The 15,704-nt window shown below is 38.2% G+C and overlaps 1 protein-coding gene across 8 annotated transcripts in view; it reads left to right on the top strand.

Annotated features, from left to right (window-relative positions):
• The window catches only part of PHF3 (PHD finger protein 3), an 80,449-nt gene that overhangs the window by 20,462 nt on the left and 44,283 nt on the right, over positions 1-15,704 (top strand). For 6 of the 8 annotated variants that reach the window (XM_006756836.2, XM_015559478.1, XM_015559479.1 and 3 more), the window contains one exon: positions 12,989-13,150. The exons of 1 other annotated variant lie outside the window; for it this stretch is intronic. In XM_006756836.2, coding sequence (XP_006756899.2) covers positions 12,989-13,150 — 162 coding nt within the window. Of the gene's footprint in view, positions 1-11,561; positions 11,745-12,988; positions 13,151-15,704 lie in introns of those variants that run through there. One more of the 8 variants, XM_006756838.2, reaches the window with a different exon arrangement.

Here is a 15,704-nt window from a genome sequence, read left to right as displayed (position 1 = left end):
AATGGGAGTTCCATTTTTAACTTCTTGAGGAAAGTTCATACTGTCTTACACAGTGGCTGCACCAGTCTGCATTCCTACCAGCAGTGCAGGAAGGTTCCTTTTCTCCACATCCTCACCAGCACTTGTTGATTTGTTGTTGGTAGCCATTCTGACAGGTGTGAGATGGTATCTTGTTGTTTTGATTTGCATCTCTCGGATGATTAGTGACTTTGAGCATGTTTTCATATCTCTCTGGGCCTTCCGTATGTCCTCCTTTGAAAAGTGTCTATTTAAATCCTTTGCCCATTTTTTGATTGGATCATTTATCTAAGAGTTAAATTCTTAATGTTTTGAAATGACGAACTTTATTCAAAGACCTTCTGTGAAGTGTCCTTGGACTTAGTAGTGTGTCTTTTTTTAAAAAAAATATTTTTATTGATTTCAGAAAAGGAGGGGGAGGGAGAGAGATATAAACATCAATGATGAGAAAGAACGATTGATTGGCTGCCTTCTGCACGCCCCTTACACTGGGGCTTGAGTCCACAACCTAGGCATGTGCCCAAACCAGGAGTCGAACCATTACCTTCTCAGTCACAGGTCAATGCTCAACCACTGAGCCATGCCAGCTAGGCAGTAGTGTATCTTTCTTAAACATCTAGTATATTCATCCATCTAATTGAGAGACTAGGAAAACAGATTATTAAAAATATGTGAAATAAAATAAGGGATTAGCCTTGGCCAACTTGTGCAGTGGTTAAAGCGTCAGCTTGGGGACCCAAGGGTCACAGGTTGTTCAATTCCCAGTCAAGGGCATGTATCTCAATTGCAGGTTAGATCTTGCCCCAGTTGAGGCGAGTATGGGAGGCAACCAATTGATGTGTCTCTCTCACGTTGATGTTTCTCTCTTTCTCTCCCCCTCTTCCCTCCCGTCTACTTTCTAAAATTCAATGGAAAAAAATATCCTCAGGTGAGGACTTTAAAAAAAAGCTGGTCGATGCTTATGAAGGTGCAATAACAAAAGTGAGCCTTATTTTTCTCTGCTATTCACTTCATTTTTCTTATGAAGGGCTTGAATTAGAATCTTGGCTGAAATTAACCTGGTAAGAGATCACCCCGTCCAAAATGCTCATAAGAGCCAAGAGAGACTTATTGAAGATAAAGTATTTATTGACTTCTAAACCTACATTGTAGAATGGAATGAGATATATTTTACTGTATATAGTCTTTGGTTTAAGACTAAATACATATAGTATTAATTCATTTCTTGTCATTAAATTAGGACCTTTACCTAGGGATATTTAAGTTTATCAGGTATGTTTAGGTTTATTAGAATTCTTTTCCTTGTGTTCCAAGTTCTAATAATACTTGTACATGTTCTAAATTTATTGCAGAGTTGACACTTTTTTATATCAAGCTTATATACATTTTTAAATTACCTTTATTAAGGTATAATTGACATATAAAATTGTAAGATATTTAAAGTGTACATTATGGTGATTTGGTATACATATGCATTATATAAGGATTCCCCCATTTAGTTAGTTAATAACCATCACCTCACATATTTATCTTATTTTGCATGTGTGAGAACATTTAAGTTCTATTCTAGTCATCTCAAAAGTACGATACAGTGGTTATCCACAGTAGTCACCCTGTTTTAAGTTCTCAGAGTTTACTTATCTATAGTTGAAGGTTTGTACCCTTTTGTCAACCTCAACCCAATTCTGTTTTCTCCCACCCCAAAACCCCTGGCAATCACTTTTTTATCCTTAGTTTGACTTTTTTTTTTTTTAAGATTCCACATGAAAGTGATACCCTGCAGTATTTGTGTTTTCTGTCTGTCTTATCTCACTTAGCGCAGTGCCCTCAAGGTTCATCCCTGTTATCCCAAGTAGCAGGATTTCTTTCTTTTTCCAAATGGTAGGATTTCCTTCTTTCTCATGGATAGATTTGACTCCAGTGGTGTGTGTGTGTGTGTGTGTGTGTGGGTGTGTGTGTGTACCATATCTTTATTCCTAGGTGTGGGAGTGCTAGATTATGTGGCAGTTCTATTTTTAAATATTTTTAGGAACTTTATGTTGTTTTTAATAGTGGCTGCACTAGTTTACATATCACCAATAGCACAAGGATTCCCTTTTCTACACATCCTCACTAACACTTAACTTTTATCTTTTTGGTAATAGTCATTCTAACAGGGTGTGAGGAACTACTGAATTGTGGTTTTGATTTTCATTTTCCTGATAGTTAATGATATTGAGCACCTTTTCTTGTATCTCTTGTTCATTTGTATGTCTTTAGAGGAGCGTCTATTCTGTTCATCTGCCTATTAACATTTTTTTTTGTGTGCTGTTGACTTGTATGAGTTCTTTATACATTTTCTATGTTAATCACTTATCAGATGAGTTCTTTATACATCTTGTATATTAATCACTTATCAAAAAATGATTTGCAAATATTTTCTCCTGTTCCATAGGTTGTCTTTTTGTTTTGTTGATGGTTTCCGTTGCTGTGTAGAAGCTTTTTGATTTGATGTAGTCCCATTTGATTATTTTTGCTTTTGTTGCCTTTACTTTTGGTGTCAAATCCAAAAATTTATTGCCAAACAGTGATGGCAAGTAGCTTAATTCCTGTCTTGTCTTCTTTTGCATTGATTTTATTGGTACGGTATAAGATAAGGGGTCCAGTTTTCATTCAGTCTTGCATCTGGCTTCCAGTTTTCCTAGCATCACTTATTTTATTTTTTATATATTTTATTGATTTTTACAGAGAGGGAGAGATTGTTAATATATTAATTTAATATATAAACATAACATAATATATTTACATGATAGAGAGTGAGAAACATCGATCAGCTGCCTCCTGCACACCCCCTACTGGGGATGTGCCCGCAACCAAGGTACATGCCCTTGACTGGAATCAAACCTGGGACCCTTCAGTCCTCAGGCCAACACTCTGTCCACTGAGCCAAACAGGTCAGGGCCCTAGCATCATTTATTGAAGAGGCTGTCCTTTATTCATTTTATATTCTTGGTTTCTTTGTCATAAATTAATGGACCATATATGCATGGGTTTATTTCTGGACTCTGTTCTATTCCATTGATTTTATGTGTCTGTTTTTATGCCAATACCATACTTGTAATTACTATAGCTTTGTAATATAGTTGGAAATCAGGAAGTGTACTGCCTCCAGTTTCGTTATTTTTTTTCTCAGACTTGTTTTGCTTTTGGGGTGGGGTGGGGGTCTTTTGTAGTTCCATATAAGTATTAGGATTTTTTTAATATTTTTGAGAGAGGAATGGGGGAGGGAGGGAGGAAGGAGGAGGAGGAGGAAGAGGAGGAGGAGGAGAGAGAAACATTGACTTGTTGTTCCACTCATTTATGCACTCATTGGCTGAATTTTGTATGTATACTGATCAGGGATCTAACCTGCAACCTTTGCATATCAGGAGAAAGCTCCAACCACTGACCTACTTGGCCAGGGATGTTATTTCTAGTTCTGTGAAAAATGCCATTGGGATTTTGATAGGGATTGTCTTGAATGTGTAGATTGTTTTGGGTTGTATGGTCTTTAAAAAAAAATTACATTTATTGATTTTAGAGAGAGAGAGAAACATCAGTTTGTTGTTCCACTTATTTATGCATTCATTGCTGCATCTTGTATGTGCCCTGACCGGGGATTGAACTTGTAACCTTGGCATATTGGACCAATGCTCTAGCCAACTGAACTACCAGCCAAGGTACTTTTAATTTTTTTTTAAATCCTCACCTGAGGATATGTTTTCTTGATTTTGAAAGAGAGAGAAACATCAATATGAGAGAGAAGCATAGATAATTTGTCTCCCTGTACACACCCTGACCAGGGATCGAACCAGCAACCTAAGTGTATGCCTGACCTGGAATCGATCCCTCAACTTTTTGGTGTACAGGATGCTCCAATCAATTGAGCCACCCAGACAGGAAGGTAGTATGGACATGTTAACAATATAATTCTTCCAATCCATGAACATGGGATAACTTTCCTTTATCTTGTATGTGTGTCTTCAGTTTCTTTCATTGTTTTTAGTGTACAGATCTTTCACCTCCTTGGCATTGTTAATGGGAGGTTATGTCTTTAATCTGTTTTAATATACTTGATCAAAGTTTTTTTAGATAGAGATTTTTTCAGTTGTAGCCCTAGAGAGTCCTTGGTTGCTATGCACATATCCTGAAAAATGGTGTCTTTCTGAGTAAGGAGCTTTTTTGTTGTTTGGTTGCTCGATGTTGGGATGCTTCCTTCTAATCTCTGTTTTCTAAACTTGCATTCTTACTCTGAGTTCTGCAAGGAGTTAATCAGCACTACTGTGATGAGAGTAGAGGCTAACTTCTTGCTTGGAGTGTAGTTTAATGTGGAGGTTCTAATCTCATGACATTTTTAAAAAATTTGAGCTGTTTTTAACACTGGGTACTGTATGTTTTAGCTGCTATTCTAGGAATTAGGGATATCTCAGTAAGTAAAATGACAAATTCCTGCCCTCATGGAATTTCTGTTCTGTTTAATATTGCCTATATCATTAAAATCTTTTCCTGGGCTGCTACGGATTAGGGATGTTACCTTCTAAGAACTTTTTCTTGAGCCTTGATTGTCTCTGGTTTTTCTCTTTTATTTGAGTAAAATTGAACACAATGTTATAAAACACAGTGCCTGGTTGAGATCTGTATTTTTGATATATGAGGCCAATAAATAATAATAAGATCCATATTATAAGAGTAGAGTTGCATTTTTTTTAACTGATTTCTTTTTATGATAACATTCTTTTTTTTTTGTAACATTCTTATTAAATAGCATTTCCAGGTATCAGCAGTTTGGCTCATGGTTCCACAATTGTGAGGTATAATGATTTGTTTTAGCATAAAAGTAGTTGGTACTGTTTGTTCATTTAACAAATATTCCTATTGTGTGCCAGACTCTTTCCACTGCTGGAGGATACAGTGGTGTTTGAGACAGTATACCTGTCCTCATGGAGCTCACAGATAAAGTGTAAGATGATTCAAAATGTGTGGTTGTTTGATTGGCAGTGGGAAGTCATGGTTTATTTGATTTGGGCCGGTTAGGGCAGGCCTCTCTGTGTAAGTGACCTTAAGAGCAGCAGCATCCTTAGAGATAGGTAATGGCCAGCCTTTTGAAGATTCTGGGTAAGTGCCCTAGCTGCTTTGGCTCAGTGGTTGGAGCATTGGTCCCCGGATTGAAGGGTCCCAGGTTCGATTCTGGTCAAGGGCACGTACCTTGGTTGCAGGCTTGATCCCGGCCTTGGTCAGGGTGCATGCGGGAGGTAACCAATCGATGTATGTCTCTCACATTGATGTTTCTCTCTCTCTGTCTCTCCCCCTCCTTTCTGTTCTCTCTCAAAATCAATGGAAAAATATCCTCAGGTGAGAATTAACAGCAACAAAAAGATCCTGAGTCACTGAAATACATTTCAAGTACAAAAATAGCAAATGAAAGGTATACCTACATTAATTTAAGTGATTAGTTAGTCCTTGTTATCAAGTTAAAATCTATTGTTGATACTAAATAGTTCTAGTATCCTCTTGGGTTGTGTTTACATGATTATATTTATATTTAGCTTTACACAAGTGAGTCTTAATTGGTGGTCTATGCAAATGAACTGTGAAGACAGTTATTTCCCATATGCTCTCCCACCTTAAAAAGAAAAACCTAAGAAATAAAAGTATAAGCTCTGGCTGCTTTGGCTCTGTTGGTTGGAGTGTCGTCCCATACATCAGAAGGTCATGGGTTTGAGTCCTGGTCAGGGCACATAGCTAGGTTGCAGGTTCTATCCCAGGTGGAGCCCATATCGCAGGCAGCCAATTGATGTATCTTTCTTAAGCACCTAAGTACTCCCTGATGCTTCCCAAACACACAAGCTTGTATTAACAGTGTTAAACTGGTCACTAGTTTTTCCAGAATTGGCCAGTGGGTGTCCCAGTGCCTTTTCTGTGTGCTTGTTTTTAGAAACATTGGGGCACATCTAATCCAGTTGAAATTTTGGTATGTATATTTCAGCATTTTCCTTAAAATCATAATCAGTGTTGCCTGGGAGTGAAACATAAACCTTTAGTAAATTTTTAGCCCTTATATCTTAGATAATATTGATTTTATGAAATTAGATTTTCATGTTTTGACTTTAGGTTTCTATTCTGTTTTCCATAGATATGGGTTGTAGTTAACATGATGGAATATCCAACGCTCCCTTTTGTTTTATCTGTGCTTGACAGAATTGAAAAGAAGTATATACTCTGTCATTCTTACAATTGAATTTCAGTGTTACCTCATATAATCTTTTTTTTTTTTAAGCAGGCTTTTAAAAAATATACATATTTTTACTGATTTCAGAGAGGAAGTGAGAGGGAGAGAGATAGAAACATCAATGATGAGGTAAAATCATTGATCAGCTGCCTCCTCCATGCCCCCAACTGGGGATCAAGCCTGCGACCCTGGCATTTGCCCTTGACCGGAATTGACCTCGGGACCCTTCAGTTTGCAGGCCAACATTCTATCCACTGAGCCAAACCAACTAGGCATGACATATAATCTTTTATATTTATCCACTAGTATATTTATATTGCCCTGTTCTTCCACTCTGTGTACAACAGAACTCCTGGAATTTGTATGCTCTCTATCCCCACTGTTTCTTTCCTTCAAATTCAGATTTCACCCTCACTGGTCACTGTCATACTACCAGATCCAAGGGCCATTTCTCTTTTATTCTACCTATTAGTGCCACTTAGCTCAGTTGATCTGCCTTTTGAAATAATCTATTCACTTTGACTTTTTACAACTCTCTTGGTTATTCTCTCACTTCCCTTTCTTCCTCTCTGCTGCTTTCTGACCGAACACTGGAGTATATCAGGGTTCAGATTTTAGGCATTATTTTAGAAATCTGTTTCTACTGACTTTTGTGGTAATGTTACCCAATTTCATAATTTAAAAAACTGTAATTCAGTATCCCAGTACACATACATACATACATATATACATACATATCTCCTTAGCCTTAACTTGCCTAAACTCTAGACACCTGTGTTTACTTCTTTGGATGTCTATTTGTCATCTTAAGCTTAATGTCTAAAACGGAACTCCTTGAAACCTACTTCCCCACATCCCAGGTTCCCTGGTACAATTCTTCCTACACTCATCCCCCTCTCTATAGATGGCAACTCCTTTTGAGTTTCTTACTTTGCATCATTCTTTACATATCCTTTTCTTTCACATATTCAATTGGTCAGCAGTCTGGCTACTTCTGTTTCTTCACTGCCACTGTGGTCTTAGCCATTTCCATCTCTCACTTGGATTATAGCTTTAGACACTAAGTGGCTTCCCTGTTTCTGCCTTTGAGGATTTCTACAGTGTATTCTCAAACGAGCACCAAGAATGATCCTTTAATAAGTTAGGTCATATCACCCTCATGTTCACAGTGCTCTGGAAACTTTCCATTTCGCACAAAGGAAAAATGCTAACGTAGGCCTTTTGGCCTACAAGACACTCCTCAATTTGGCATGCTACCTAATTTTTAAAAAAATGTTTTTATTGATTTCTAGAGAGAGAAGAAAGAGAGATAGAGAGATAGAAACATCAATGAGAGAGAAACATCATTAATTGGCTGCCTCTTGCACTCCAACCAACTGAGCCACACTGGCCAGGGCAGTGTCAGTGAGTTCTTACTGAGGCATAATATGCAGCCCTTTACACTATAAATTGTGTGTAATCTTTATGCAAAGTCATATAATGAGATAAAATAGTAAAAAAATATATATTTGCCTTTAACTCAGCAAACCTATGTTTTAAAGTTTATTGTAAAGAAGGAATTGAAGAAGAAAAATATATGTGTATAGTAGTAGTATTTGTATTTTTCAAATTAGGAAATGCTACTATCTAAAATGATAACTTCATCCCAAATGGTTAATTACATATAACATAAAACTTGATGGCGAATGGATTGATACAGCCTATTTTAGGAATAAATGTATGAATTATCCATGAAGGAAACTCTGTTTCAAAACGCAAGACTTATTTTTATTCTTGTGACTCTGCAAAGACATCATGGTCTTTAGTTTTTTTCTTAAATCTGATTCTTTTTTTAAAAAAATATATTTTATTGATTTTTTTACAGAGAGGAAGGGAGAGAGACAGAGAGTTAGAAACATCGATGAGAGAGAATCATCGATCAGCTGCCTCCTGCACATCTCCTGCTGGGGATATGCCCGCAACCAAGGTACATGCCCCCGACCGGAATCGAACCCGGGATCTTTCAGTCCGCAGGCTGATGCTCTATCCATTGAGCCAAGCCGGTCTCAGCTTAAATCTGATTCTTAATGTAAACTTTTATAATAGAGGAAATACCTGCCATAGAAGTAGTTGAGTTGGCTTTTGTACTGCCAGCATGAATTAAGAAATGTCAAATGTGGTTCTCCCTTTTCTATGGTACTAAAGTGATTTAAACTAATTCCAGTTGTTGAGAAATTTAATAAATCTAACTCCAAATGGTTTTGTTCTGTTTTCTTTTATCTCCTTTTCCAAAAAAGAGATCAGAATTAAGTAGTCTGAAATAAAGTAGTGTTAGTGTTAGGAGGACTTCCCATAGACCTGACTGGCATCAGACCTCAGCACATTTAATTAGGGCCATTTCGGTATAGGGATGGGGGAGGGATTTTAATGTGATTTAAATTCAGGTTAAAAGAGATTTCTGAATATGGTCCTAGATTTTATGCCAAAATTTCCAAATGAGAATGACACCTAATTCTGAAATGTGGGAATGGGGGAAAAGCTTACTGTTTTTTCTGCATGGTATGGCTGGCCGAACAACTTGTCTTCTAAACAATTCAGGACATTGCACTTTTTTGGGGTAAACCAAAGTTCCCATTTTAGTGGTTGTATTGAATAGGACTGGTCACTTTTTAAAAAGTTGTATATCAAATACTGAATCTTAGCTTGCCTGTGGCCCTGGGAAGGGAAGATGTGAGAGGGCCCTGAGAATAGGCAGTGTTCTGAAAAGAGCCCAGGTTCTCCTTTACTTCTCATTTTCTTAGCAAAAGCAGTTGGATTAAACTTTTTAAAGTACCTAATTTGAAGGATTTGCCTGAGATTATTCTTTACTGTGAATTATTTCAATTGTGCATTAGAAGAAATCTTAGATACCCTTTTTAATGGTTAATTTGTTCTTAGGCAGTGGTTCTCAACCTTCCTAATGCCGCGACCCTTTAATACAGTTCTTCATGTTGTGGTGACCCCCAATTTCATTTTTACAAATTGAACATAATTAAAGCATAGTGATAAATCACAAAAACAATAAGTAATTATATATGTGTTTTCCCATGGTCTTAGGCGACCCCTGTGAAAGGGTTGTTCGACCCCTAAAGGGGTCGCAACCCACAGGTTGAGAAACCGCTGTTCTAAGGGAAGTTGAAGAAAATAAGGGAGAAGGAATACATAATTTTTGATTGTGAGGTACATGAATGGGGATACTTTGAAACAAAACAGTTAACAGTTAATATAGGGCTTTCTATGTAGCAATTACTATTCTCTAAGCCCTTTACACATATTAATTTGATGATCACAGTAACCCTCTGATCACTAGTATCTCCACTTTATAGAAGCACTTAAGGCACTGAGAGGTTAATAAGTAGGTGCTTTAGTTGTTGAGGATCCTTGGATAGTATAAGAATCCTGGGACATACATATTTGAGAAGGATTACAGTGATGACTGTGGAGAAAAAGCCTTGTGTGTGATGGGGTGACAGTAGAGGAACCTGGGATACTAGGAAACATCGTCTTTATGAGAGATGATGGTGGTTATGAGTGGAATGTTAGCTGTGGAGGAGATAAATGGTCTTATGAGTGATATATATATTTTTAAAATATTTTAAAAATATCCCACATTTCAGAGAGGAAGGGAGAGGGAGAGAGAGAGAGAAATGTCAATGATGAGAGAGAATCATTGATGGGCTGCATCCTGCACACCACCCACTAGGAACCGAGCCCACAACCCCAGGCATGCGCCCTTGGCCAAAGTCGAGCCCAGGACCTTTCAGTTTGCAGGCCGATGCTTTATCCACTGAGCCAAACGGACTAGGGCTCAGATGAGTGATATGTTATAGATAGAGCTAGCAGAGTACGCTTATAACTTGGACGTGGGATAGGAGAAAGGAGCTAAAGATAGTTCTTGAGTGTTTAGGCTTGAACAACGGGGTGAATGAATGAGGGTTCTGTTACTAGGAATATCCTAGGTTGGGCAGTTTTATTGAGGGGCGGGAGAATAGGTGGTATTAGTGTTTATTTTCAATATGTTAAGCTTGAGATACCTAGTGGAGATGTTAAATTATACTCTTCCAAAGGTCATCTGTGAGTTGGGGATGGAAAAAATAACTTGGGAGTTATCCAAGTATAGATGGGTCCTAGATGAGATTGCTTAGGGAGGAGTGAATGTAGATACAGAAGAGAAAAGGGAGGACTGAACCCCCTTAAGTTCTCCAGTATGTAGACATCTGAAAGAAGTGGGAGGCTCTATCAAAAAATCTTAAGGAGTGGCTAGTGAGATAGGAGGATGTGATGTCTAGGAGCTAAGTGTGGAAGGAGAGTGTCAGCTGTGTCAGATGCTGCTAGCAAATGAAATATGATAAGACTTAGTAACTGACATTTGAATTTGGCTTGCTAAATCCTGTTGACTCTGCTTTGTAATATAGCTCTAAAATTCATAACATACCTTTTCACTCCCTATCAACAAACACTGTTATTCAGACTTTAGTCACTTTTCTCCTGGACTATTTTCCTCTTTTGAATTGGTTTTTTTCTTTACATGTTCATTGTTGAAAATGTGGAAAGCACAGAAATAACAATGAGTAAAAAAACTCCAAAATTCCTTATCCACCTTACCACTAGAGATATAATGACTGATAACGCTTTTTTTTTTTCTTGAACTATTTCTATCCATATTTGTAATGCATATATTGTATATATGCTTTTATATAAAATTGATAAAATAGTCTTAAATTTTGCTTTTTAAAATGAACATGGTAGAAATGTAAATATGATATTAAAAATTCTTTGAGAATATATGTGAATGTGTGGCAACATAAGTTTCCATCATGGTGGGATAGCTTTCTAACTGAACTCCCCACCTGTTTCTCCTTAAATTATATCTTAAATGAGTCCTGATGAATTTTCCTAAAGTATATTCTCTAAGCTTGTAATGCCAAGCATAGTGATACTCTGTGAGAGTAATACAAATGGCAGGAAATGTGGAAAAAAGCAAGAAGTATATTCTTGTCTTTTATAGAACAGCTGTTATAATTTTCATCTATTTCCTGCTAATTTTTCTGTTTATCTAAATGTCCATACACACATATCATTGGTTAACAAGGACCAAAGTATGTTTTTTTAAAAAGCCAGCATTTTTTCCATAATTCACTTTTCCATTCTTTGTAATTTTGTGGTCAACGTGTATTAGCAGTTTTGTGATTCCATTTGTCAGATTGCTCTTCAAAAAGATTGTACCATTTGAAACTATATTTATAAGGAATTTTGTTCTCTTTAAATTTTAGGATAGACTACTAATCTTATTGAGCTCTTTTAAATGAAGTTCTACTTGGCTACAAAGATGATGACTAGATAACTTGTTGAGGGTCCTTCTAACCCCCTAGGATAAAGATAATAACTAACATATGTCTAGTATTCTAAAGTTTACAAAGTGAGTTCTCATACATTACTTCTTCCTCACAAGTCCTGTAAGGTAGGTAGGAGAGGTATTGTTATTCTCATTTTAGAGATAAAAAAACAAAACTGATATGCTAGGTTAAGTGACTTGGTCAAGTTTTATTTAAGTACTGGATGCCTGATGCACGAAATTTGTGCAAGGGGCTTGGTCCCCGCCCGGGCCCTGGCTGCCTCGGCTTCGTCCAGAAGGACGTCTGGTCTAATTAGCATTACTCTTTTATTATAGATTTTAGCGGGGATTTGAATTTGGGCCTTCTGATCTAAATAATCACATTCTTTTTTACTAGATTTCATGCAACTGCACATTTAGAATTGTTTTATGTCAGCTATTTAAGGTATATTTGTTATATAAAGAAATAAACCCAGTGACAGTATAAGTATGGTGTTTCAGTATTTTTATTTTCTTAATTATCTCTCAATCCTTTTCTATATCTTCCCACTTTCTCTCTTTTGAGTAGGAGAAAGTAATTTGATTATATAGCTATATTAAACAACTACCATTTAAGATTTTGGAGAGGAAGGGAGAGGGAGAGAGGGAAGGAGAGAGAGAGAGAGAGAGAGAGAGAGAGAGAGAGAGAGAGAGAGAGACCAATGATGAGAGAAGAATTATTGATTGGCTGCCTCCTGCACAACCCTCACTGGGACTGAGCCCACAACCTGGGCATATGACCTGACCAGGAATAGAACTGTGACCTCCTGGTTCATAGGTCAGTGCTCAACCACCGAGCCATGCCAGCTGGGCAACAACTACCATTTTTTTCTAGCATTTGGGGGAAGGGAAAGTTTCAGTGTTTTCATTTGTGTCTGTGTATTACCACTAAAAGGTATTATCTACAATACTTTCATACATGTAGCATATAAAGTTAGAATCTTTTTGGTTCTAGCATGAATCTAGAATCACAAGCTTTTTAGGATATTAAACTCTTTTGTACTACTTTAACCAAAATTGGTAATCAAGTACTCAGGTATAGTTAGTTGCTTGTTATGTTCACAAAGGGACAGTGAATAAGTGACAGTGATAGTGGAGGTCAAATCAAGAAAGATTATAGCCTTTCTTAGTTGCCTCATAAGGTAGAAGTTTGTAAACCTGAATTGGGAGCTAGTAGTGGCAATATCACATACTAGGAATAGACCTAGATTTTCAAGCCTATGTACTATTGCATTCAGTTCTCACAATATTCTGTACAGGCCATTACGTACTTAAACATCCCCAATATTTTTTAGAAGTAATTTTTTTGGTTGTTTTTGTTTTTTTTCTAGTTGTTGGTCTTGACGATATTATGGACGAAGGAGTTGTTAAAGAAAGTGGCAATGATACCATTGATGAAGAAGAACTGATTTTACCTAACAGGAATTTGAGGGACAAAGTAGAAGAAAATTCAGTGAGATCACCAAGAAAATCACCTCGTTTAATGGCACAAGGTAATCCTTTCAAAGATTACCTAGAAAATCCAAGGTGTAGGGACAGATGTGAGAAATTGTCAGTTTGCTGAGCATTTTGATAATGAGTTTTGAGCTTACACCAATATGCTGACATAATTTTTATAAATTTTAATGGAAATGATACATTCACATAATTTAAAGAATTGACTAGTTCTACGAGTTTTCAGTACTCACTATTGCACTACCCATTTTCATTTCCCCAGAGACATTTATTCCATGTTTCTGAGTAGCATGTATATTGCTACTTTATGATTATTCTGATGTAGGTATTTATTGACTTCCCACTGTGAATTATGATGATTTAGCATTCTTCTCTTGACCCTATCACACAAAAGTACATTTTCTCATTCTTCTATATAATTTTGTTAGAGCAGTAGTGTTTATGTATGTTACTGTGATTTTCTATTCTAGCAGAGATGATCTGTTTAGTGAACTGTGGTTACTTTTCCTATACATCTTTTTGTTTTTCTGATGTAAGATTTGTTTTTTCATTTGCTTATAGCTTTATATATTTGTACACACAGCTTTTTAAAAAATATATTTTTATTGATTTCAGAGAGAAAGGGAGAGGTAGAGAGAGAGAGATAGAAACGTCAATGATGAGAGAGAATCATTGATCAGCTGTCTCCCACACACCCCCACTGGGGTTTGAGGTTACAATCCATGTGTCCTGATGGAATTGAACCATGACCTCCTGATTCATAGGTTGTCGCGCAACCACTGAGTAATGCCGGTCAGGCTCCACTCAGAGCTTTTGTATACATGTTAATAATTACACCCCAACCACTTTGCCAGTTGTCTAAATTTTTCCTAAAGATATCTGTGCATATCAGATATTCTGTAATTGTTATTTCATTAAAGAAATATCTCTGGGAGCCTTTGATCTACTCCTAAGGGCTCTCCCCTTACCATTCTGAGGATTCTGTTGTGTGTTACAGTTTTCTATTTTCTCTTTTTTGGCTTAATGCCTTCATTTTGGTGACACACTTCTTGTATGTTTGTAAATGTGATTAATTTGTTCTCATTGAAGTCATGGTTTGGTTGAGCATTGAATTCAGGGTTGGAAATAATTTTCCTTCAGAAATTTAAAACTAATTCCATCTTTTTTGGGGGGGGATATGTTAGCTACTTTTCTTCGGGAACTTAGTGGAATCTCTTCCTTATCAGCTCTAGTGCTTTGATATTTCTGATACTGCATCTTGGTGTAGGTGTGTTTTATATATTGAGCTTGGTATTCAGTAAGTCCTTTTAGTCTGAAACTGTTATTCAATTCTGGGAACATTCCTTGGATTGTTTCATTGGTAATTTCCTCTTTATTTTCTCTGCTCTTGCTTTCTGGAACTCCTGTTATCTATCTATCTATCTATCCTAGCTAATAAAAGACAAAAAGGGTAATTAACTGTACCTCCGTTACACTTCCAATTGGCTAATTAACGGCCACATGCAAATTAACCGCCACCCAAGATAACAGCTAATTTGCATACTGCAGGCAAGGCTGGCCAGCGCCAGATGCCATACGGACCGGGTGCAGCCCTGGGCAGCCGGGTTTAGGCGGTGCGATCGCATCACCTAAGCCCCGCCCCAGCCGGGACCTCTGTGTGCCGCCTAAGCCCCGCTGCCAGCTGGGACCCCATTGTGATCCCAGAGGAGGCAAGTGCGGAAGGCGGGCGGTCCCCAGGTGGGCCTGCTGCTGGGATAGCCATGGTGGTCCCAGAGCAGGAAAGCGCAGCCTGCAGGCAGCACCCCACCGTGGCCACAGCTCAAGGGAGAGAAAAACTCGCAGTGGAGGCCAGGAGCCTGAGAGATCAACACAGAGGGGCGCCTGCGCCAAGCCTCCATGGTGTGGCTGGTGGCAGGCCCCCAGCGGACACACACACATACACACACACACACACACACACACACACGACGCCTGCTCTGAGCCTCTGCTGCCAGATGGTGGCCATCAGTAGGACATCCACTGAGGGCTCTCGGACTTGAGAAGGCAGGCTGTGCTGAGGGAACCCCACCTCCCAGTGCACAAATTTCATGCACCGGGCCTCTAGTCCTATCTAATAAAAGAGAAACATGGTAATTAGCCGTACGTCTGCTACCCTTCCCATTGGCTAATCAGGGTGATATGCAAATTGACTGCCAGCCAAGATGGTGGCCAGCAGCCAGGCAGCTTGAAGCTAACATGAGGCTTGCTTGCTTCAGTGACAGAGGAAACCAACGTTCCCTGCCTGCCTTGCTGGCCTCTGAGCTTGCAGTTTGAAACATTGTAACAAATATAGAAGCTAAACAAAACCCCAGAAACCTGCTTTCAGCTAGCTGGGATCTCAGAGCTGGAGTTGATACAGAGTTTCGATTATAGAACCGAAACAAACAAGATACCTGCTTTAAGGAGCGGAGGCCTAAGAGCTGGAGCCTCAGAGCTAAAGCTGGCCCAGAATAAAAAAAGAAAAAGAAAAAAAGGAGCGGTTGGGAGCTTCAGTCACCCCCAGCCTGAAAACAGCCCTCAGCCCCTCACCCAGACTGGCCAGGCACCCCAGTG

This window comes from Myotis davidii, unplaced genomic scaffold, assembly GCF_000327345.1.
Source record: "Myotis davidii unplaced genomic scaffold, ASM32734v1 scaffold334, whole genome shotgun sequence".
Lineage (NCBI taxonomy): Eukaryota > Metazoa > Chordata > Mammalia > Chiroptera > Vespertilionidae > Myotis > Myotis davidii.
The sequence above is the reverse complement of the archived record's forward strand: the minus strand, read 5'-3'. Positions and strand labels throughout refer to the sequence as shown.